Raw genomic sequence first — 26,300 nt, 5'->3', positions numbered from 1 at the left:
ACAGAAGCTTGCAGCTGAAGTTGAAGAGATGTAGCGGGAGCACACAGCACAGCACGTCCGCTCACTCCGAGCGCTCAAGCAATAATGATAATAATAATAATAATAATAATAGTTCGCCAATCACAATATCAAATATTGTCATTTTCTGTATGTGCCACGAGATGTAAGTTCATGTGCACAAGCAAATTAAGCTACACAGCACACACACAAAAAAAAAACGGTCTCAAGCTTTATGTAGTAATATGGAAGAAACTATTTCTTACTGGAGTACAGATTTTTCACTCAGATATGTATACATATAAAAATCTCAGCAAGAATATGAAGGTGTGTGTGACCCTCTAAACATAAGTATGATTTAAGCTGTCAGTCAGCCGGCAGCTTTTCCAAACACCGAGTCGACAATGCCTATTAAGGCTGCAACCACATTTACCCAGTTCTCGTACGAAAACACAGTTCACAATTTTCTTACAGCATGTGGTTTCTATAGCACCTAAGAGTATAAAGAGATTTGTGTTCTGAGATATAAGGCTGTGTAGTCCGCTGACAGCGAAACGGCGCTTCGAATAACCATATCGCCACGATATTTAGGTTAGAATAACAAGTCAAGCAAGAAATCGGCACGAAGCAGGTAGAAGGTTTGACTTGAAACCGACTGTGCGGTGTTATATCGCAGAAGATAAAAATCTTCATAACCACTGTTGTGAGAACCTCAAATCCTAAATTCTTGATTAACCAGCCGACTACCAGCTTTTCAATAATGACACACATGAAGTTAGTTCGACGAGAGCCCTTTCAAAATCTCCAATTTTTTTTTCATTGGCGCTACAGCCGTCATTTTGGGCCTAGGCCTACCTCCATGAACTTCTCCGTTCACTTCGGTTTTTTCTAGATCTTACACATTCGGTAGGACTCCTTGGGCGGGTGATCAGCTCGTCGCAAGGCCTCTGCCTGTACACAAACACAGAAAAACGCACACAAACATCCATGTCCTGAGTGGGATTCGAACCCACGATCCCTGTTTCCGAGCGAGCGAAGACAGTGCATGCCTTAGACCGCTCGGCTACCGTGACCGGCTTAAATCTCCAAATTAGAGGGTAGAAAATATCCTACGTATATACGAATACTAAGCAGGATTCGAGTCCGAGGGTTCAGCGTTACTCAACCCGAGCAGTCATTAAGAAGAGAAAAAGAACTGAATGGATATTCGGAGTAAAATAATGGCAGAGAGGAGTATGAGAACGCAGAAACAAGGATAGTCATGTAATGTAGTATAGATCAATATAAAAAGAAGGAAAAAAAGTTTTAGCGGCCTTGGAAAGAAAAATTCCTTAAGTCCTGCAGGCGTTATTGCTACACTCCTGCATAATTAGTTGTATAAAAGGTCGAGTTTGATAATGAGATTTCACAGAACACAGTTTAGGCAGAATGTGGTACAAGGCGGTCTTCGTTGCTATATGCGTGTGTATGTCGCAAGCAGGGAAGCCCCTTCGTAAGTACACAGAACTGTCATGACACATTTTTCCAACACTTCATAGTGCAATGATACAATACCATGTCATTTGGAGTTCTTATATCATGTAATTACAGACACTGATATTACTTATCTAATTAATAATTTAAAATATAATTCTCTGTACCTTGAACAGTTAAAACAAGGAATTAATTTCTTGACATTAGCTCTTGTTTTCCAGCCCCATACATTAAGCCCTGTTCAAGATTTGACCCTAATATCAATCAGTGCGCCTTGGAACATGGAAAGGAAGCCATTCCTCATCTAGTAAAAGGTAAGTTTCACACTTGTCATTTTTCTTTCCTAGGAACTTCGAAATGAGAACAACTGGGCTCCTATTAATGCAGGAAGAACATGAATTGCGTATGATTACTGTGTGTAATTTACGACGATATCAGTACAAGACTACATAGACTGAGGGTATTTGTGAACAGGATGTTGAGGAGAATATTTGGACCAAAGAGAGGTAAAGTGACAGGAGGTTGGAGAAAAATGCATAATGAGGAGCTTCATAACTTGTACTCTTCTCCAAGTATAATTAGAATGATCAAGTCAAAGAGGATGAGGTGGGCAGGTCATGTAGCACGAATGGGACAGACGAGGAATGCGTATAGGATATTGGTGGGAAAGCCAGAAGGAAAGAGACCACAGGGACGACCAAGGAGTAGGTGGGTGGACAATATCAGAATGGATCTTAGAGAGATAGGATGAATGATATGGATTGGATAGATCTGGCTAGGGACCAGTGAGGGCTCTTGTGAACACGGTAATGAACATTCAGGTTCCATAAAATGTAGGAAAATTCTTGAGTAGCTGCAGAATTGGCAGCTCCTCCTAAAGGGCTCAGCTCCATGAGTAAGTAAGTAAGTAATCAGTACTAGACTACGTAGCATCGAAAACAGGAAAATAAATTAGCTATGAATCGGAAAAGATCAGGAAGAACGCGGTGGTGGACTAATCTAAGCATGCCTACTGTGCTGGAATTTGTCTGGAGGGACTAAGGAAAACCATAAAAACCTAAGTCAGGATAGTCGGCGGCTCGGCTGAGATTCGAAGTAATGGACATCCCCGAATTCGTGCCAAACCATCCGATGTCACTTATGAAGGCCATAAGACGTGCATACAAAAACTTAAATCAATAAACGCGAAGAGAATGGAGTACATAAGTATGATTTGAGGTCCCCACAGCGGTGTCCGTGAACAGTTCTATCTTGTGGGCTATATTGTTGTGTAGTCCTGCTGAAAGTCAATCGAGTTTTCGTATGACTACATCGCCTTCATCAGCTTCTGCTTACTGCCTGCTTCATGCTGGTTTATTGTATGGCTTACTTTTCGACCCTGAAGATAGTTATGATATATTCCTCTGAAACTGTGGTTTACTTTTACCGAATTATAAGACGTTATATTCTAGAGGTAGAACTGTTAGGGTCATACAAGTTTTGAAGTGTTCATGAGGGTGAAAATTCATAATTCAGTTTTCCGGGTAATGACACCGTGTAAACTGGTAGGAACAGTTCCTTCGAACCGTTAGTAGGCCTGCACCTGCAAGACTGAATACATCACTTGGGAGCCATAGGCTGCTACGGATTGTGCAGAAACAGGTTGTGGGTGGGTTATTTAACGACCTTTCGGTACCGAGACTGTATAGCTTGACCGCCTCTGTGGTCTAGTGGTCAGAGTTCCTGGCTACAGATCCAGAGGTCCCAGGTACGATTCCCGGCGCTACCAGATTTTCTGAGAAGAGGTAGGTCTGAAACGGGGTCCACTCAGCCTCGTGAGGATAATTGAGGAGCTATTTCAAGGAAATAGCGGCTCCAGTCCAGAAAACCGAGATTAACGGCTGTGGGAATCCGTTCCACTGACCACGCGAAAACCTCTATCCGCTAAAGTTGGCATTAACTTCGCCGACAAGCGGTGGTCGCTCGGTCGGTATAGTTCGCTTGCGGACTACAGGCCACGGAGTTTGTCTTTTTTGACTGAATAGCTTTCGATGTTAGGGTGACTGATGAACTGGAATATGTTCCTCCGAAATGTCGGTTAACTTTCACCTGACTACACTGGGTTGTATCCCAGAAGACAGAACTCTTCATAATCACCGGTGTGAAGACCTAAAATTCTAAAACTTCTAATCTGTACCTGGCTTTAGGCATAATCAAGTTCATTATGTTGTATCTGCGCCCATAATGAGACCTGACAAACCTTTGTCGAGATATGCGAAGAAATTTATGTATGTCGGCACGCAAAGTTGTCATTATTATTCGATTCTATTCACACTTGCGATGCGTCAATACATTATATTTCATATGAAACTCCCCAATAATAACTTTAATCATAATCCAATTAGAGGTTCTCTAGTTGTCTTACGACAACAGACGGACAGACGAGCGGATATGATGAAATTAACAGGCGCTCAGAAAAATTTGAAAGTGCCCATTAATATTCTGGCATTAATTTTTTTTTTTTTATTTTGACAGCTCACACCTGGGCCCCTCTCCTTAGGGTTCTCAGTAGTAACAAGCGAGCTTCATGGAACAAGAGCACTATTTCAGAAACGGAAATTCCCCACTACTACGGAACCGGGCGGTTCACTGCCGTTGTTATTTTCTTTTCGCATTGCCATCATGCGTTCTGCACGTCGTGCCCATTCTAACCCATTGATTTGATCACTAAATGATATTAGGTGAACAGCAAAAATTCTGAAGCTCCTCATTATGCGGGTTTCTCCATCCTCCTGTTCCTCTTCTTTCTCTTGGCTCCAAATATTCTCTTCACAAATTTGTTCTCAGGCATCCTAAATGTATGTCACTCCACAACGGTGACCATCCAGGCTTCACACCAATATAAATCAGGCAAATAATATAAACTGTGATTTAGTATATTTCAATCTTTCTGTCTACTGATAAAGATGGGACAATTATGAGGGTTGTTCAAATAAAACCCGTTCGCAGTGTTCCTAGCCAATAGGGCATTTCGAACGGGTTTTAATCGAACCCTCTTAACTAACGAATAAAATTATCTTGGTTTGCTGAGGTATATTTGTCCCTAAAGGTAATTTCACCCACCAATTTCTCATATTTCAAAATAAACTTGAATTTAAAAAGAACTGTAGTTAATGTTTACAGTATGCTATGTTCAATTTTTCAGGTGACCCGGCGTACAAAATTCCCCCTTTAGACCCGTTCGATATTAAGGAAGTAAAGATCATTGACGATGGACCAAGTGCAGCCAGCATCTCCGTTACCCTAACAGACTCCAAGATATACGGCATCAGGAATATACGCATGGAGAAAGCAGAGTGAGTGGATACAGTTGCCCATAAATCCGTTAAAAAGATATACAACTGTTATTGCCCAAACGTCTCCTTTTTATGTCTGGCAGTGCGCACAAAGCATTTCCGTTTTATCCGGATTCTTTTGGGAATTAATATAGCAGTACACTGAATTTCGTCAAAAGCCAACAGGTTAAGGCAAAATTTAAATAATAACATTCAAATTGATTAAATTAATAACATATCCGATGCACCAAAGAAAAAAAAATTACTAACAGTGTATAAGGAATGTAGGAATTCGCCAATCACAGTAGCCGCTTAGTCTAAGGCATGAAATGTCTTCGCCCACTCAAACACTGCGATCGTGGGTTCGATTCCCACTCGAAGCATGGACGTCTGTTCAAGTTTCTTCCGTTTTATAGTATTTTTTTTTTATATATTACTTGGTGGGGTGGGACTGAGTCCACTTGGTACTACGGCCACTTCTGGCTTATTGTACCAGCCCCAGATGATAGGTGAGGGTGATTGTGGAGCAATTGGTGGAATGAAGATTGGAAGGGAAAATCGAAGTGCTCGGAGAAAACCTGTCCCAGCGCCACTTTGTTCACCACTTGACCAGACCCGGGATCGAACCCTGGCCGCCGCGTTGGGAAGCCAGTGACTAACCGCTTGAGCTATAGAGCGGCCTAAGAGCCATAGTAAGGAAAAATTGTCCCTGTGCTTAACTAAGCAATACACCATGAAGGAAAGTGGAGGAGTGGATGTATAGATCCACAAGAGCCATAGTTCCAGATTAATTCTGATGGGAACAGGCCAGGAGGCCTGATCTGCCAAGGTAGTAGTAGAAGAAGAAGAAGGTAGAGATTGTAATTATATAAAGTTTCAGTAGTGATAAATATCGTATGATAAAGAAAAACAGACATATAACTGATCATAAACGAGCAATAACATTAAACGAGTTGTTCCTGTACTTAATTAAATACCATGCCGTGAAGATGCATGGGGGAGCGCATTCTTAATCTCAGTATCAGAAGGAGGTGAGCTGTTAACTTCACGCCCTGGCCACTTTATCCCCAGAGAAAGAGTTGCCAGTACCCCTTATATAGGAGGCTGGGTGGGTCCCTGAGCTGGTCAAGATGCAATGAAGAAGATAAAATTATCTTCTCTTGCCATGAATTGAAACCCAGTCATCCAGCTCATAAGCCTGATCACCAGGGCACGGATGTTGATGACATGTCATCTTTTTTCCTTGTATCCTATGCGATGCTCTTAAATATATAAATCTCGGATATGAGCTGCTGGTTACAGAAATGTAAATTTTATAGGTAATTTTTTGTCATTTTTAGGTTTAAGGTGATTTTTTCATTTTTGGTGTAATTTTTCGGACTTTTAGGGGCATTTCTTGGCATTTTTAAGGAATTTTAATCATATATTTTCCAGAAATGTAAATTTTATAAAGCGAAGTGTTCTTTCTTTTCTCCTTTAGGTCATTTTTCTGGATTTTTTCGGTCATTTTTTTTAATATTTTCAGGTCATCAAAATCAGGGCCCTGCATATTACAATTTTGGGTCATATTTTTAAATATTTTCAGGTCATCAAAATCCGGGGTCTGCTAATCACTATACTAACATCATGAAATACGAGTATATGACAATCTAGAAACAGGATTTAAACTTGAGGGGGAGAGATAAATGAGCAAAGCCGAAGGAGAGTTGTACCTTCTGGGACATTACGCCATGCAGTCTCTTGAAAGTCAACCGAAGTTTCGGAGAAACATATCACCTCCATGTTCAGGGTCGAAGAAAAAGTCAAACAAGAAACCAGGTGAAAGAAGATGGCAGGCAGAGCCGAAACATCGGTTGACTTTCAACGGAATACAAGGCATTATATACCAGATGATAAAAATTTTCATAACTACCGCTGTGGGAACCTCAAATACTATAAACCCAAAAAGAATTTGCCCGGGGTTGTAAATTATGAAGATATGTTGATATAACCAAGAGGAAATGGTCTTTATGAATACGCTTTCTACCTATTACATAAAAGTAAAAGCTATCCCTCTAACAGGCCGTGGGGCCCATAGGGTTGTGGGATGTCCAGGCTCCCATATTTGCTACACAATCAGCTCAGAGATGGTGGTGAGGTTGTCAGCCTTACACGCCGACTGCCCTTTGCCCCCAGGAAGATTCCTGGTACTAATTTCTGTTAGGGCTGAGTCGACCCCGGGGCCATAATGTGGCTGGAAGGATTAGGTTAATTGAAAAATCCAATGACCTCATCAGGAATCGAACACGCTAACTTAAAAGCAGAGGAACACTTGAACTAATGCACGACATTTATAATCAATATCTGGCTACCAATTGATAAAGAATGAAAAGTCTGATAGTAAATCCATTCAGACTCCTGAGCACCCTCTCCCCCCTTTTTGTCTTAGGTGGAGTGCAATCATGGGCGCCACCAGGATCACTAGTNCTCCCCCCCCCCCGCCCAGACACCCATGATACAATCACTATTACTATCTATCTGATTCCTAGAATTTGTGAGAGAGTTCAGACATGGTGTAGACATTAATGCTTAGTAACTGAATGGCTCTGATATGGCACTTTCTTTATAGGATTAATTTAGACCAGCAGCACCATCGCTTTGAGTTGTCAGTTCCTCTGGTGCAGATCATCGGGCAGTACGAGATGTCAGGTCGCATCCTGCTGCTACCCATCGCTGGGAAGGGAAACATCAACTTGACACTGGGTAGCTACTGAATGGAACACAGTTCTTGACACACTGATAGTCGCTTGGCTGCACAACAAATTCACAATGTTTATGCAACCTAAACAATCAATACCAAGTTCATAAAATCCCAAAAATGGATACTCTCCTGAACTAAACAAATCAAGTCCACATCCTCCCATCCTATATGTTTGCTAACCATACTACAATTAGGCCTGTGCTCCTATCTGGACCTATGTATTCCAAGTGGCCTCCTTCCTTCAGGTTTTACAACCAAAATTTTGTAGGCATTTGCCATCACCATTCTCATCCTCCTTAATTTGATCATCCTAACACAAGTGATGAAGAACAGGAAATATGAAACTGTTTATCATGCCTTCTCCTGCAGCCTCCAGTTACGTCCTCTCTTCTAGAACCCTGTTCTGCAACACTCTTAACCAATATTTTTCTGTTAATGTAAACTCGCCAGGTTAGGTGGATCCTTTGTAACCGTGGCATGGCGCCATCCTCAGGTTGCAGCTGGAGCAGACGCCCTCCAGGTATGATGGGTAGCTGGGAATATATTGAAAAAGCAGTCACAGATAGCCGACAAGGAGTTGTCCTGCAGCTTGGGGGGTTGGGAGTGGGACTAACAATTCCCAACCATAAAAAATAAGATTGTTATGAAAATTCTAAAGAAGCCTTGGATCTGGATGGATAAACGGCCTAAGCAAGAGAAAATGGACATGAGATTTGGTACTTGGAATATTAGAAGTATGTACAGGGCAGGTTTGCTCAGGGCAGTGGCAGAAGAAATCTAAAAATATAAGTTAGATTCAGTGGGTGTAGAGATCAGATGGGACAGAGGTGGCACCGAACCAGCAGGTGAATATACACTTTTCTGTAGAAAGGGAAATGAGAATAATGAATTAGGTACAGGTTTTTTTCATACATAACAGAATCATATCACCAGTTAAGAGGGTAGAGTTCATTAGTGATAGGATGTCATACATAACACTAAGATGTAGCTGGTGTGATAGATCATCCTTCTGACTGTTCATGTCCCAACAGAAGATAAAAATTGATGATATAAAGGGCAGCTTCTATGAATAACTAGAACATGTATTCAGTAAATTCCCAAAGTACCATATGAAGATTTTGCTAGGAGATTTCAAAGCCAAAGTAGGTAGGGAGGACATTTACAACCCAATGACTGGGAATGAGAGTTTACATGAAATTAGTAACGATAATGGAGTTACAGTAGTAAACTTTGCCACATCGAAAAATCTTACTGTCAAAAGTACAATGTTCCCACATTGTATCATTCATAAATTTACTTGAACATCTCCTGATGAGAAGACACAACCAAACTGAACTTATTTTAATATACAGGAGATGGCATTCAAGTATATGTGATGTCCGATCATTCAGGGCAGCAGATTGTGATACTTACCGCTACCTGGTGGTGGCAAAGATTAGGGAAAGACTGGCAGTGAGTAAAGAACAACATACAGAGTTCATATGGAGAGGTTCAATCTCAAGAAATTGCATGAGGTAGACGGTAAGGAGCAATATCATGCTGAAATCACAAATAGGTTCTCAGCTTTGGAAAACTTAGACACTGAGGTGGCTGTTAACAGAGCTTGGGACACTATTAGAGAAAATATCAAAATTTCGGTCAAGGACAGTCTAGATTATTATGAGCTGAAAAAGCATAAGCCATGGTTCAATGAGGGAGGCTCAAAATTATGACTAAAGAAAACAAGCCAAATTACAGTGGTTACGGGATCCAAGAGAAATAAATGGGGATAATCTGAACAATATTAGATGTGAAACCAGCAGACATTTCAGGAATAGAAAGAGGGAATATCTGAAAGACAAAATCAGCTATTTGTAGACTTCAAGGAAGCCTATGTTTCAGTAAGGAAGGAAGTAATGTACAATTTTCTGATAGAGTTTGGAGTGCCCATGAAACTAGTTAGGCTGGTCAAAATGTGTTACGAAATGTATAGTAAAGTCTGTATAGGTAAACATTTGTCTGATGATTTTCCTATCCAGAATGGTCTAAAACAAGATGCTTCATTGCCTTTTCTTTAGAACATGTCATTAGGAAGGTCCAGGAAATCCAGGTGGGACTAAAATTAAATGGGACACATCAGCTGTTGGTCTATGCTGATGATGTGAATCTACTTGGTGATAATATAATATAAAGAAAAACACAGAAACTTTAATTGATGGTAGCAAGGAGGTTGGTCTAGAAGTAAACACAGAGAAAACTAAAAATATGTTGCTGCCTTGTCAACAAAATGCAGGGCAAAATCATGACATAAAGATAGCTAACATATGTTTTGAAAATATGGCACAGTTCAGATATTTGGGAATGACTATAACTATAATTTTGCCTCTGGTTTTGTATGGGTGTGAAACTTGGTCTCTGACATTAAGGGAGGAACATAGAGTGAGGGTGTTTGAGGAGAATATTTGGACTGCAGAGAGATGATGTGACAGGAGGCTGGAGAAAACTGCATAATGAGGAGCTTCATAAGTTGTACTCTTCTCCAAGTATAATTAGAATGATCAAGTCAAGGAGGATGAGATGGGCAGGGCATGTGACATGAATGGGAGAGAAGAGGAATGCATAGAGGATATTGGTGGGAAAGGCAAAAGGAAAGAAACCACTGGGAAGACCAAGATGTAGATGGGTGGACAATATTAAGATGTATCTCAGTGAGACAGGATGGGATGGTATGGACTGGATTGATCTGGCTCAAGATAGGGACCAGTGAATACTCTCATGAATATGGTAATGAACCTTCGTGATCCATAAAATCCTGGGAAGTTCTTGAGTAGCTGCACAATTGGTGGCTTCTAACGAAGGACTCAGCTCCATGTGTGAGTGAGCAATGTAAAGACTCAAGACAAGACAACATCAAATATAAATAAAACTATATATTATATACTCAATAAATGTTCATGGTTAGAAGAAAACGGAAAGAAGACAAATGTAATGAAAAAGAAACTGAGGAAATGTATACACAAGTTTTCCCTATGCTTAATTAAGCATCATGACATGAAGAAGTATGAGTGGAAGTAAAGTTCCGTAAATTCTTGTCCTTCACATTGAATGCAGGTGAGTAATCAGTTTCACACTACAGCTGATTTATTCTCAGTATCCATTAGACATGAATGTGGCTGGGCCTTACAGGTGGTATGAACATAGTGATGAAGAGAAACAGATTCCTTCACTTGATAGGTATCTAATCTTGATCTTCCAACTTATAGTCAGTCATTATACTGACTACCTTGACTGCCGATTATTAATTACTGTCATGCGCTTCCAACATAAGTGAATCTTGACATTACACAGTCCGAGCTACTGATGTTAAATAAACCATGTATAAATAAACACAACTTAACTGGTTAGCTGGAAAAGGGAACATGACTCTGTTTCAACCAATGGACGTGTCCCCTTTTCCAGCTAACTGATTCTATTTGTGTATTACAACAAGGAATTCTCATCTGCAGATCATGTCTACGTCGTGTACAATCAATACTGGAAGTTAGCTGCAAGGGATGGCGAAACATATATGAAGAGGCACAATACAACAGCCACAGCAACACCAGAAAACGTGCATATTCATATTACCAACCTATTCAATGGTAACAAATTGCTCGGTAAGATTTAAAACACTTAAACTCTTTAATCAATTACATCTTTTCATCAAACACACTATTGGAGTGGACATCTGTATTTCCTTTGTGCAAGAAGCTTTAACTGCCCTCAACTGACTGTGTCTTTGTTGTTTGAGTTCCTTCTTTCAATGTGTTACTGATATAATTTGTATAATTAAATGGTTTTACGAGTAAAATATTTTGCAAAAATTGTCTTAATTCAAATCCAAGTCTGAAACTAGGACAATATGGAGTCTGCAACACTTTTTTACAATTATAAACACAACTTTGAGCCAATTATAGGGTTTTAATTTAACACTTGTCATGAAAACTTTCCAACAGTTAAATAATATATAATTATGAAAAAGTTAATCAGTTCCGTCCAGTGAGACTGGTTAAGATTTTTTTTTTCTTATTTAAATTATTCATGCCCTTACATGTTTCTGTCTTCAGAGGGACACCTTTACATCAATACAGTTAGAAGCCACTATTACAGTACATGTTCTAAAAGTTAAAATATATACATACAATAATATACAACTGGGTGTAAAACCTAAAGTCTTTACAACTACAGGGGCTATTCCAATACATTAAAATATTTATGGTTAGTTTGATAAGATTCTATTGGAATTTGTAAACCAAGCTGGTTAGTGTCATCCCTCTTATTATCCCTTTTTGACAGCCGATTGTGTGCCACCTTGTTGTTCTCGAGAACAGGGTTCTTTAATGTTGTCCTGTATGTGTTTGTGGCCCGCTGTGTTGCTGTAGTTAATAATTTTCTTTAGCAATTAAACAAGTCTCATTCTAATTTAATAGTCTGATTAAGAAAACTGGACTATTAGCACAACATAGGGCCTATGAATGGGAGGGTGAATTGCCACTTAAAATTCTACACACATTTTTATACCCTAAAACATGTTTCTGGGCTTTGACAACATATCAGTAGAAGTCTGTGTCCATAACACAATTTATCTTCAAACTTAAAAGAATTAACTTATATGGTAACCATGTCATATACATATCAATGTTTCAGGTGACCAAATGAACATCTTTTTGAACGAGAATTGGAAGGATGCATTCAAGGAACTTTCTCCTACAATCTTCAGAGCTTTCTCAGAGGTGATCAACTCCTTAGTACATGCATTAATGGCAGTGATACCTTTTGACAATATATACCCAGAAAAAGTACCTTCATGAGTCTCTGTGAGAACCACAGATACTGAAAACAATTCTGTAAATCAAGTCATTTATTTTCAGAGCTCAAATGTTCAATATGTGGATGTGATTCAAACTCCCATTAACAAACAGTATATACTACAAGACAATTATTGGCATGTTCACAACAAAAAGTTGCAAATATGTACAAACAGCTTTGCCATGTTTGTGCTTCAGGTTCATCTACATGCACCAACTCAAGTACCACTGCACACACTCTTGTCAAAAATGACACTGGGGAGTTTCAATAAGGTTTATCAGTACATTCCAATTTTGTCCAAAATTGGACAACAGTAACAGACAAGTGACATGATGACCTTAAAACATTTCTCACATTATCAAGAATAAATTGTTGATATTTATCAAAGTGAAAAATGTTTCGAAAAAAGCTACAGAGAGAAAAGAGGCACAAATTTAAAGATCCAGAGAGAAAAAGAACATGAATTTAATTTCCAGTACACTTTCCCATGCATCTTATGATTTTTGAGCTAATTAAACAATAATTAACTAAACATTATGTTGTGTCTACTATGAAGACAGCCATTGAATTGATTTTGCTGGAGTAAGGGCCGAGAACATAAAAATATTTATGTACTTGAATTCCTGCTTTTCTTAGAAATAGTATAAATTTAAATATTGTATCTCCTTTCAGAAGTGACAGAAAAGAAAACATTATACTCCTCTGTCCATGTACCTATTTGTATACTCTGTTTTACACTAGTTATTAAGAAAGCATCATGTTAGCATTCACAAAATGAAATCTAGAGGTGATAACAGAGGGAACATGCCACAGTTGTTATGCCAGGTATCGCTCTAAATTTCCAAATTTCTTATAATCTATAATACAAACACCTGTTTTACAAAAAGTACTTATATCACAATGTACATGAACCATTACACAGCAATGACTTTACAATAAAATAAAACAGACAGCAGTGGCAGGATTTACTGTGGTTATGCTGCACCACTATGTTTTGATGTTAATGAACCATCACTACAGGGATTCAAAATAAATCAATAATTACAAGGTCACTTAACTGTGAGTAAATGTTAAAATGAACTGCTATAAAATGGGCCAATTTTTCATACCGAGATATGTGCTATATTTTGGTATTACAATGTTAAAATCTTTCAAAATGCAAGATGAGGTTATATGTGGTTTTCTGTATATAATACTGATGTACAGGAGTGGTCATTGTGTGCGGTTTGATGGATGTGTTTGTATGGGTGTTTTTAACAGAAATTTCTTGTTGATCAGTGAGGTTGATGTGGCTGATGATGGACGGTGCTATAGGTGCCTTGCTATTTTAATGGCCTTCCTGGTTTCTATTGCAGTGGTATGTCTGTAAATGAAATAAGACATTTATCACATTGTTGGGCGTACCATTTGCAACTGTGTAGATTGTAATTGGCGATGATTTTTTTTTTCCCCTTCGCACTACAGCCCCAGTGGGCCTAGGCCTAGCTCCATGAACTTCTCTGTTCACTTCAGTTTTTATAGATCTTACACATATGGTAGGATTCCTTGGGCGGGTGATCAGCTCATCGCAAGGCCTCTACCTACACAAACACAGAAAAACGCACACACAAACATCCACGCCCTGAGTGGGATTCAAACAGACGATCCCAGCTTCCGAGTGAGCGAAGACGGTGCATGCCTTAGACCACTCAGCTACCGCAACCGGCGGCGATGATTATTACTCATGTATATTTCCAGTATAACGAAGTATGTGGCTGTACTAGCAACTTGGTGAAACAGCCTCATGTGTTGCTGGTATAGAGTTGTTTGTACATAGCTGCTGTCAGCTGTCTGCTGTCTTACAAGGCCTCTGTATTAATTGTAGATTGGTTATTTAAACAGTGTTTAACTGTATTCTGTGTGGTTTCCATGTTAGGTCTCCAGTTGGTACTTGTGTGTACTTCGATATGTGGCTATATCTGCTTTCTGTTTATGTATATATATCCAAATTACTGTTCCAAACTGTAACTGTCATAAAGAGTATCATCTTTGGGTATGTGACACTATGTAGGATGATATTTCACAGACATTTCTGTGGAATGTTGGTGAACCTCTACCAGACTACATAACACCATATTCCAGAAAATAGCACCATTCATAGTGTTGCTGTGATAACTCTAATTCAAGCAGTGTAATTGTCATGTTTTGTATTAGTAAAATATGAATATAACCCACAGACTCTAGTAGACAGAACCAAATTTCTGCATATTCAGGTTTATTTTATATACAATCAGCACTTCTCTTTTTCTGGAAATATGCATATGCTGAAATGTAAGATTTGAGGCTTTCACGGCGGTGACTATGAAGAAAGCAGTCTTCTGGGATTTGGCACTATGTATATGTGGTGTTAACCGACGTTTCGGAGGAACGTCGGTTAACACCACATACACACGGTGCCAAATCCCAGAAGACTGCTTTCTTCATATGCTGAAATGTTAGACAAAGATTGTAGTGGGGACTCCTCTTTCCAAATAAGCTGATACAGTCAAGATAAAATAAAATCTCAAATTAGATATTTACTTTTATTTGATATTACTTGGGTTCATGTTATAAGAAAATAGTCCCAGGCAGGTAACACCAGAAAAAAACATAGTGATGAATAATAAGAAACCAGAACATGTTTAAACAACACATTACAGCCACATGAACTATGCAAAGAAAAATTACAAAAATATTTGTACACCACAATGTCAACCCTCAACATTACACAAGTGAATTTATATGTAATGAAAATTTATCTTCTTTGTGTGTGTATGAACAAAAACAAGTCCTATCATGAGTGTTAACAACTAACAAGTTTCTGCCTGTATGTAATCAGTACAGCTGTGATTCATCAATGAACATTTTGAGACAAGAGACATCAGAAGTGTCTGAAATGAGCTGATGAACTGACTCACAAGTCTGATTAACTGTATATGGATAGTGTCAGGAGAGACCAACAAAAGATGCATACCTTCATACTATGACGAGAAATATGGCAATCACATTGATATTTTCTGTTATGTCACTTGTCTGACAGGTTGTTATACGTAATTTACAGTCATATAGTGCTAAATCATATATAGAAGAAAATGCTACTGTGAAAATATATGAAAAGTAATCTTTCAACTTAATACTGACTTACATATGTGTAGCTGGTAGTTATGTGCTTTTAACTTGAAAGAATATAAGAATATTCAACTGCAATTAAAACTGTTAAAAATGTTTATCGTTTCCTTTCATATTTCCACATATAAACTGGTGGAGCATCCTTGGTGCTTGGCTTTATTCTCTTTGGTGTACTTTCTTTCTTATTTAGAAGATGTCTTTTTATCTCTAGTTTTTGTTGAATAATTGTCAATTCTCTTTCCCGCTCAATTCTCTTCTGCAATTCCATGTACGCTTTGTCCCTCTCTGCTGCCAATTTTTCTATGACAACTTCATCCACCTTGGGTAAAGTCAAATTCTTGAGAGCATTTGTTCGAAGTCGATTGATACGTCGTTTCAAGAGGGCCGGATGGGTATCAAGTTGTTTGGTTAAATCAAACTGTTTTGCTTCCTTTTCAGTGTCCACAAAGAATATATGCTTATTCTTGACCTGATTAGCTGCATCTAATAAGTGTAAATATGACTGAAGACGATTAATCTTTCTTGATTCCATTGTACGTTTTGTTGAAACATATCGTAGGTCTTGACTCTGCATGAGATGTATCTGATCAGGAGTATGTTCATCATCTTTGTCTAACTCTTTATGTTCACCATCCTCTACTCTAGAATTAATCATATGGAAGTAGAATTCATCAGGATTACGGTTTAAAGCGCGTCTCTTTAAAAGTTTCAATGTTCTTTGCTTTTCATTATGGTCTTTCGCTCTTTGGCGATAATCTTTCTTTTTCTCAAGAAGTCCCAGATGTGCTCGGCTTGCTGGCTGATGTCTTTCACGGTGAGTGCGTTGGTTTGTTTTTGAAACTTTCTTCCAAGAGGACATGACTGGAATCTAATTTCTGCTTCTTCACACCTAAAACCAAAACACATTCCTGTTAACTATATCCAATGTCATGGTCTTAATAGAAAACAGTTTCTGTGAAAACATGCACTAAATTTCATAAACATAGTGATGTTCAATTTTTGGCACCTGAAAGTGACAAGCAAATATTTAACACAGAACAAAGGCCACATATAGTGACATGATTATCTCACAATCACAACAAAAAGAGGTGCAGAAGATGGAATACGACATACGTGAGTTGGTTGATGCCATATGGCCAAGCCAAACATCCCATGTCATCACTCCTGACAGAATTATAGAAGATGAATATCCCATCTGGGAAAACTACCAAGTACCTTCATACACCTTCAGTGAAGATGGCACTGACACTGTCAGTCCATTATCTGGTCAATCAGCATCTGGGATTCGACAATGTGCATGCTGAGTACCATGTCAGATGACATTTATAGCTAAGGCCCACTATGAAGCAGGAATCACGGTTTTCTTGGACAGGTGATGAGTCATGTGTGGGTGCACAAATTCGGCCTAAACCCAACTGAGCTACTGAAGAGTAGAATCATCCTTGATAATAAAAGCCAAAATAGTTTTTAATGACATTATTAGCTGGGAAGGTAAAGCTGAATATTCTATGGGGCATGCCTAATGCAAAATGCATGCAGAAAATATACACAGCAAACAACAGTGTACTTCTAAAGGACAGCCTGAAGCCAGTCATTATGTGAAAATGTTGCTTGCTTTCAAGAGCTTCAGCTTTCAGGTCATACTAAGTGACTGCTATTACTTTGGTCCCTTATATTGGCAATCATTACACTGGTGATGAGATGTAACAGGCAGTGCAAATCTGGTTGTGTGATAAACCAGAAAATATTTCTATGATGACACCATGCTGTTAGCAAACCATTTGAAGACAAGTACTGGCATCATAAATGTCTGTTAAAAACAGTGTGTGACTTCCCACAAGTGGGATCCACAATAAACAGTGAAACATATTACACTACTTTAATTCGCCACCAACAAATGCTGCGATTAAAAAAAATTACTAATTAATGTAATTAATGGTGCTGCCTTATGGGACTCGTGTGATTCCTTCTGTCTTCTGTGAGTACTACAGGTCCTGGGCCTATATGGGAAAACTGTGGGCCAGAAATCACATTTTGACCTAAATGGATTTCAATTAGAGGGCCTCCTCCATGCATGGTACATAAAATTCTAAATTTAAAGATGAATGTATGTGATCTTTTCTTACTTTGGGCTTCAGAGGCTATCCTTGTAGGTCCACACAATACAGTTTACGATATAGCCCTTCTTAACATTTTAAACTTCGAGTATGACTTAGAAATTTTAAAGTGCGATGACTCTATAACGTTTACTGCTGTTAAAGATGAGTGGATAACAATGTGAAGTGTAGTATTTTTACAGTTAACTGAAGTTCAGTGATAACATTCAAGGTGCATAAATGCTACTGTACACTGAAAATCCATTTACTGCATGGATATCTCACTTCAAACTTATCTGTCTCAACACTGAGACATACAACACAATTGAACAATCATTGCTGTAATCTGCAGAAAGGTGAAGTTGCTCCTATGCTTAATTAAGTACCATGAAGATGTATGGACAAGTAGAAACAAAGCTCCATGCATTTTTAACCTTGACACTAGATAGAGGTGAGTGGTCATCTTCATGCCCCAGGAGCTTTCTCCCAGAAAAGAGACCACCAGGAAGAACCCCAGAGCCAGTATGGACCAGTGGTGAAGGGACAAATCTTTACCATCAGGAACTAAACCCAAGTCATCTGGCCTATTGCCAGTCACTATTCTGGCTTAGCTACCCCAGCTCTTCTTCTACATAGAGTGATAAATTATATCTGGAATGAGTGGCCTATTGAATTTATCAACCACTGATATAAGTTAAAAACCATGGTGTGCATTTCCTTAGCCATTTGAACTCATACATATCTCTGGCTCCTTTCCTACAAGTTTGCAACATGTTTTCGTGGACCACTGATCACTAGGCTGGATGTGTGGAAATGGTTCCTTTTAAATGGTTTCCTAAGACGAGTAACAAAATGGGTGCAACACAAATGTTTATGGAAAAGGAGTCTTTGACTCTTTAATGATATAGGATTCATCACCTGCAGAGATTACCTGAGTTTGATGAGTGTTAACAGACATATCAACTCCTTAGTTCTTAATGGTTCTATCTCCAATTTTAATTATTTTTCAGGTTATAAATGCATTTAGTTCCTCATAGCATAAAGGCTCTACAGCAACGATTAAACTGAGTAAAATCAGAAATTAGAAAGAAAATTTCCTTTTGTTCTGTCTCCTGCATTCAACTATTCAGCTTTCAAATGCATTCTTGCATTCCATATTCCACAAAATGTATATAAAAATCCACTAAGACCTAATGCAATTAAGTGTTCTTTAGAAAATTACTGCATTTTTTCCATTAAATTTTTGTCAGTATGGGGTTTGAAGGTGTCAGATCAATTAATAGTGACTGAAGTGAGGGGCAGCTTTTACTTATTTATAATAAGGCCACCATGAGAATTTTGGCTCTTTATACTGAAGTTAAATTAAGTTTTAGAACAGCAATTTTGAAACCATAAGTACAGTGTTCAGACAGCGATACTGTTAAGGATGTGTTTATCACTTATATTCTTGTAATTGATAATTTTATATGAGATCACAGCACCATCCCCAATATCCTCTTTGAAATGAAAACAAATATGTACAAGCTTATACTTCTGAATAATGTCCACATATGAGGCAGTGGGATTTTAATTTCTAAGGTTTCGGCCGTGAATAATTGTTCTCTCCTTCTAGCACTTACACAGAAAGGCCATAAATTAACGATTTATTAATTCTTCACTATAATCAAATAACAGGAGTAAAAGCAAAAAGTAAAGTAAAGCTATCTCTGTAATGGACCGTGAAGGGCCATAGGGTTGTGAGACGTTGAGGATCCCACATTATCTAGACAATCGGCTCAAAGATGGTGGCAAAGTTGTCAGCCTTATGCGCCAGCCGCGCTTTATCCCCAGGAAAATTATTTAATTAATTCCTGGTACTCATTTCTGTTAGAGGCTGAGTCAACCCCAGGGTCATAGTACAGCTGGAAGGATTAGGTCAATTGAAAAAATCCAACTTGAACCTGTGACCTTCCGGCTTGTAGCACAGCCCCTCAACCAACTATGCTACCGCATACCCCAATCAGAGAAGTAAATGGAGTAATTAATTTCATCGATAAACTTGGTGAAAACAAAGTCTAAGTTATCAGTATCATCATATTCATCATCACAGTCATCATTCTCCTCTTCCTTGTCATCATCATCATCATAGATTATGGGTGAACTAGGTCTAATTCTAGGATTATAAAGCCTGTTCCACAAACTCTCATCCAAGAATTGGTCTTTCCAACTTTCTGGTATCATCCCTATTTCTTTCACTGAAGGATTTACATTTATAATACAGTGCTAACTTTGCAATTTGAATTTCCCAGCATCCCAGTAATAAAGAACATTCATTTTCAATGTCAGTACAAATTAATTTTTGATAATTTTGATAATCAAAAACATTGTACTCTTAAATGTGCATGTCATATTAACCATACAAAAGTACAATAATTTCAAAGCACTTTATCTACACTCTGCATTAAATGATGGAGTGGTAACTGAGTTCAGAAGGTGCCAAGTGGTCTGTGTTTGTCACACATAATTTAGTAAAGGAATTTCTGGGAAAGTCTGTGTCATCAATACCTGCTCCGTTTGAATATTAAGTCATTTCATATTCTGCCACTACCTTAGCACAGCAATTAAATACATGAATTATCTGATAAGTATACCTTCCTCGCCCCTAACCAACAATACAGTAATCTAAACCTACCTCCACTTACAGTCTCCTACTGTCAATTAAGCATACAGCCAACAGCAGGAAGCATAGAACTAACCTCCTGTAAGCACTCTAATCAAGTTATGGGCATCATGTCAAAGAGCATTATGACACAATGGCAATGTATGAACTGCCTGAGACACAGTATAGGTAGTTAGAAGAGAACAAAAATTGAGTTTCCGCATCATGGCAGAAACTTCTGAATTTCATATACATCTGAAAAACGGCAAGGAAACTTTATGCAATAGTTACCTAGAGTACCTTCATACATGAATCAATGGCAAAATGATCACCCTCAAGCAAATGAAACATACACTCTGAAGTAATGTATGAACTAAGCGAACATTTGGTGGATTTGATGTTCTCACAGCAATGACAATGAACAATACCATCTTCTGTGAGCTAATGCCATGTAGTCCAGCAGAACCCCACCGAAGTTTTAAAGGAACATACTGACTTCAAGCTCGAAGATGTAATCAGTTTCTTCCTCCAAAACGTTGGTGGATTTCTACCGGACTACATAACTTTACACCACCTAAATCAGCACCCTTCTTGAGTGACCACAGTTTTCTTGCTCACCCCAGAAAAGAAATACTAGTATGACACGGAATTACGTACGTCTTGAAAGCAGCGTCCGCCTTTTCTCCAGACAGCCTTAGTAAATTAAAATCCAACATTACATTTTTCCTATCTACGAAAAATAAAATATGTAACGAAAAAGTATTCACAGTACACGAAGTTACAGGTTATGTCTCTTTCACTTACCGAAGGAGAAAATGGAAGGAATGTCACGCACATGAAATATTCAAACAGATATCCTATGAAACCCTGATCATACGAAAATTCCACCATGAGAATATGGAAATATCGGAACACAAGCAATAAGACTCATCCCACAACTTCGTACCTGTTTTGAGAGATAAGTCGATTTTATAATCGATACATGAACGTTAAACATGTGTACATTATCCCCACTGGCAACACGGGCAGCACTGTATTACGCTGACATCTATCCCCAACCACCGAAGTAGGTGTTAGTTCTGGAATCAGTAATAACGTTCTCTGCTGTTGGGCCCCAGCTCTAAGAGCTCTGAATGACCTAAGCTCACTCATGGAGCTGTGCCCTTCTTGAGAAGCGGCCAATTGTGCAGCTACCTAGGACATTAGAATTATAAATATTACATCAGTATCACATGAAATTCCTTTAAATAACTTCATGGAGCTGAGACCTTCTTGAGAAGAAACCAATTGTGCAGCTCCCTAGGGCATTAGAATTATAAATATTACATCAATATCACATGAAATTCCCTTAACTAACTTCATGGAGCTGAGCCCTTCCCGAGAAGCTGCCAGTTGTTCAGGTACTACAGAACTTCCCAGTATTTTAAGCAATATGAAGGTATATTTCTTTTCTCTTTATTGCTAGTGGAGTGGGATTAAGTCCCGTGTACTGCGGCCACTTCTGGCCTATTGTACCAGTCCCAGACGATAGGTGAGGGTGATTGTGGAGCAATTGGTGAAATGAAGATTGGCAGAGGAAACCGAGTACTCGGAGAAAACTTGCTCCAGCGCCACTTTGTCCACCACAAATCCCACTTTACCAGACCCGGGATCGAATACGGGCCGCCGCGGTGGGAAGCCAGCGACTAACCGCTTCAGCTATGGCGCGGCCTAAGGTATATTTACTCATGGAGATGAGCTCTTCTTGAGGAGCCGCCAATTCTACAGCTACTCAAGAATTTCCCAGCATTTTATGGAATCTGAAGGTTCATTACCATGTTCACAAGAGCCTTCCACTGTTCCCCATCCTGAGCCAGATCAATCCAATCCATACCATTCCATCCTATCTCTCTAAGATACATTTTAATATAGTCCACCCACCTATGCCTTGGTCTTCCCAGTGGTCTCTTTCCTACTGGCTTTCCCACAAATATCCTATATGCATTCCCCTTCTCTCGCATTCGTGCTACTTGCCCTGTCCACCTCATCCTCCTTGACTTGATCATTCTAAATATAATTGGAGAAGAGTACAACTTAAGAAGCTCCTCATTATGTAGTTTTCTCCACCCTCCTGTCACTTCATCTCTCTTCTGTCCAAATATTCTCCTCAGCACCATGTTCTCAAAAACCCTCAGTGTAATTCATTTTTTCTTAATTCGCTTAGTGGGGGTGGGGGGTGGAGTCCAACTGGGTCCACTCGGCACGGTGTCCACTGATTGGGCTATTGTAGCCGACCCTGGGTGATTATGATGATGGAGAATTTGGTGGAATGAAGATCGGCAGGGCAAATCGAAGTACTCGAAGAAAACCCGCCCAGCACCACTTTGTCCACCACAAATCCCACTTGACCAGATCCGGGATTGAACCCAGGCCGCTGCGGTGGGAAGCCAGTGACTAACCACTTTAGCTATGGCACGGCCAACCCTTAGTCTATATTCCTCCCTTAATGTCAGAGACCAAGTTTCACACCCATACAGAACCACAGATAAAATTATAGTTTTCTATAGTCTAATTTTTTTGTTTTTGTTTTTGGACAGCAAACGAGAAGATAAAATGTTCTGGATTGAATTGTAGCAAGCATTACCTGAGTTCAATCTTCTCTCAATTTCCTCCTGAATCAGGTTTTGATTTGCTGTCATCATTCCCAAATATATGAACTGTGCCACATTTTCAAAATATCTTTTACCTATCTTTATATGATGATTTTGCCCTGCATTTTGTTGATGAGACAGCAACATATACTTAGTTTTCTCTGTCTTTACTTTGATATATATATATGATGATGATGATATATATCCCCTCCCCCTTACACCTTCATGGCGTAGTGCTTAATTCGATAAGGACAAGGAAAACTTTACCTTACTGCTAGACCAACCTTGTTACTTGCGTCCATTAAATATTTGTGTTTTTCTTTATGGTATCTATATTATCACTCAGTAGATTAACATCATCAGCATATTCCAACAGCTGATGTATCCCGTTTAATTTCAATCCCACCTGGTACATTATCATGGTCAAAAGAGATCTCCAATGGTCCCTATTCTGAGCCAGATAAATCCAATCCATAACACCCCATCCTATCTCTCTGAGATCAATTTTATTATTGTGGCCTAATTGCCCCATGCAAGAACAGCTGAGCCAAAGAACAGCCATTTCTAATGAACAACAATGAAACAACAGGGCTGTGCAACCTGCTCCTGGACAACAGCTCTGTAAATACACTTACGCATAGGCTCAATGACATCACACTCCAACAGTACTTAGCTACCACATGACTTGTTTTCTATGTGGTCTGCACTTCGCAACACCTGAACTGTGTTCTCTGTGTTGTCCATGCCATGGCTATATAATATGAGTCCGCTTTCAGCTAAGAAGAGCCACTGTGTGGAGGCGGGGTCGAATACCTCCATCGTGACCCTGCAAGTAGTAGGTGGCAACGAAAAGTGGAGTCTCAAGTCTGAGAGAGTAAAATATGATCACAAGCCCCAAGGGACTCGGACCTGAGAAGCACTGCAATGGCAAGGGCCAGCAGCATATATAAAAGACAGACCCATCCTCTCGTCACAAGTACAGTTATGTTTTTGTACAGAACTCATGATTCTCATTTCCCTTTTCATAGAATAATGTATATTCGCCTGCTGGTTTGTTGCCACCTCTGTCCCACCCACTTTTCTCTATTGCCAATAAATCTAACTTATACATATTTCAATATTTTTTTCACAACTGTCATGAATGAACCTGCCATATATAGATTTTTACATTCAATGTATCAAATCTTGTGTCCACTTTTTTAGCTTAGGTCATTTAGCGGAATTATCCATCCAAGTCTGAGGCCCTTTGTGACATTTTGTAAGAAGCTTGTTTTTTGCGGTGAGGAGTTGTTAGCCCCACATTTGACCACTACCCCTTGTCAATTGTCTGCAACTGCTTATTCAGTATATTTGCAAGTACCCTCCTTATCTGGAGACTGTCTTCTCCATCCACAACTTGAGTATGTGCCATGCCATGGTGACAAGGGTCCCACCTAGCATGGCATGAAATTCCCATACCGAAATATATAGCAACATTGCCAACAACCTTAAATGATATTATGATCTTCCGGTAGTGGCATCATGTGCACTTAGTGATGGCTACTAGTGTTGCAAAGGAAAATACTGTCTTCATCTTCAGGCTTGAAGTAGGCTAAGTTTGTATAGGCATGTTACATTGAAATTCTGAGGGTGAGAGTAGGTAGAGCTTGGTCCAAGCCAATAGGAATACTGAGAAAGCAGCCACCTTTTAGAGGCCACTGCAGACAGACAGTGGATAATTAAGAAAGTTGCCCCTTTTTTTGAAGGCCAGTCTTCCTCTGAAGTATTGGTATCCACTTTGGAGACTACACAGTGGCACAACCCAGAATACCATATTGCAAATGCACAGCTGTGAAAATCTCAAACAATATATAATGGATGTTCTAGGACACTTGAGGTTGGAAAAACTTGGATGAAAAATATGTTTTAATCATATTCGGTTTCCTAAACCTTTGTACTTAATGAATCACCATCCACAGCCACAGAAGCATCTGACAGAACCTGCTAGTAAGTATGTAATCCCATTACTACATGCCATCTGTTGTTGAAACCTGCAACCCAGATTGTCTATTTCATTCTGGTGACCATACTTAATAGTTAGCTAGGTAGGTAGGTAGGTAGGTAGATTATATGCATTACATGAATAGTAGTCATTAAGAATGTGAAACAATTAACATAATTAGAACAAGCATAAGATCCATGATGCACTTATTCTTCATAAACAAGAATAATTATTAAAAATTCCATACAGAATTAAGAAGGTGCTATTAATCATACAAGTTTTACATTCATGACATCTTTGTTGTTACATTTTTAGTAATTATTAGAGTAATAAGCAACCCAGTGTAGCAAATTTGATAGAATAAATCAAATTAGATTTGTACCCTTATGTGTTTCTGCCCCTTGGGGCCATCCTCAGAGGCAAAACAATAAAATGAAATTAGCACTACATTTCTTGTAAATCTTAAAATATGGTTCACAGTCATAAGTCATAAAGTGGTACAAATTTTTTTCTAAAAGCTTTTATGGTAAAAGTATAGTTTGTTGGATTTTCCTTGTATATATCATACAAATAGTGATGCACATTGTGTCTTCTCTTCTTTACATGATGTTGGGTTCTGTTTATTAAAATGTCTGAATATCCTGCTAGCCCTCAAGAATTTTTTTTATTTTGCTCTTATACACATGAGTTTAGTTCAAGTCAGTTTCTTTCCCCGTTATTTCCTCCATGAGAAAAGCAATGGGACCGTGATGGCAACGGGCATGTAAATTTAATATATTTTTTAATATCCATGTGCTTATGCCAGTTTCTGAAATTGCAATACAGATTTTTGTTCTCACACACACCATATATACAAGTATTATATATCTATGTATATTAAAACTGCCTGATCAAAGGGTCCATCCCACCATATTTGTCCTAATTGGTGTGTTGATGAGTGAACTGTGTCTAGAAATCTTAGTACAAGGGAAGACAGCAATAAAGCATACACAACAAAAGTAAATGACATAAAGAAAGACTGAAATAGCCACCAAAAAGACACAATGGAAATATCCTATGAAAGAAATTAACAACAAATCAATGATGTGCCTAAGGGCACAGAAGACAAAGTGTACAGTACAGTGGTCTCCCCAGTAATAAGTGTTGCCTGATGATGGTCTATGCCTGGCAGAAAAATGTAGCAACAAGGAATGAATGTACTGTATATAGTTAATGATATTTAAAATATTTAATGAACACTTTAAGTGTACTGAATATATTTTAGTGTCATTATATTTTAGCGTCCTGTTGCACTGATTTAAGTCCATGATTTATTTTATCCGTCTTCTAGTGCATACATTTATTTATCCCCTCTTTTCACTCTCACTACATGTTTCGGCACCAATGTGCCATCTTCAGGTGCTGATCCAATCCACGACAAACTAATTCATTGCATGCCTTGTCTTTACATACTAAAA

General features: G+C 38.8%; 2 protein-coding genes across 6 annotated transcripts in view; one reads left to right on the top strand and one right to left on the bottom strand.

The window, feature by feature from the left end:
* Positions 1-1,352: 1,352 nt before the first annotated feature.
* Positions 1,353-12,672, top strand: LOC111874383 (protein takeout). The gene is made up of 6 exons (XM_023869851.2): positions 1,353-1,489; positions 1,692-1,784; positions 4,655-4,805; positions 7,393-7,526; positions 11,010-11,159; positions 12,190-12,672. Exons 1-6 carry the CDS (start codon positions 1,426-1,428, stop codon positions 12,351-12,353), a joined length of 756 nt encoding a protein of 251 aa, XP_023725619.1. The 5' UTR covers positions 1,353-1,425; the 3' UTR covers positions 12,354-12,672.
* A 393-nt stretch (positions 12,673-13,065) lies between these two features.
* LOC111874382 (probable U3 small nucleolar RNA-associated protein 11) overlaps positions 13,066-26,300 on the bottom strand; it is a 14,534-nt gene continuing 1,299 nt past the window's right edge. The window contains exons 1-3 of one of the 5 annotated variants that reach the window (XR_002844553.2): positions 21,037-21,172; positions 15,515-16,387; positions 13,066-13,714 (exon numbers count right to left, since the gene is read on the bottom strand). Coding sequence is in view for 4 of the 5 variants with exons in the window: in XM_023869850.2 (XP_023725618.1) it covers positions 15,596-16,357 (762 nt within the window). In the remaining variant the exon portion in view is untranslated. The other 4 variants (XM_023869850.2, XM_023869849.1, XM_033755431.1 and 1 more) reach the window with 4 other exon arrangements.

Source organism: Cryptotermes secundus, unplaced genomic scaffold (assembly GCF_002891405.2).
Source record: "Cryptotermes secundus unplaced genomic scaffold, Csec_1.0 scaffold197, whole genome shotgun sequence".
Taxonomy (NCBI): domain Eukaryota; kingdom Metazoa; phylum Arthropoda; class Insecta; order Blattodea; family Kalotermitidae; genus Cryptotermes; species Cryptotermes secundus.
This window is presented reverse-complemented; position numbering and strand designations above follow the sequence as displayed.

Coding starts and splice junctions, on each gene's coding strand:
- LOC111874383 (XM_023869851.2), top strand. CDS start 1,426: ATGTGGTACAAGGCGGTCTTCGTTGCTATATGCGTGTGTATGTCGCAA. Junction 1,490..1,691: donor GCAAGCAGGGAAGCCCCTTC/GTAAGTACACAG, acceptor CTTGTTTTCCAG/CCCCATACATTAAGCCCTGT. Junction 7,527..11,009: donor AAACATCAACTTGACACTGG/GTAGCTACTGAA, acceptor TCTCATCTGCAG/ATCATGTCTACGTCGTGTAC.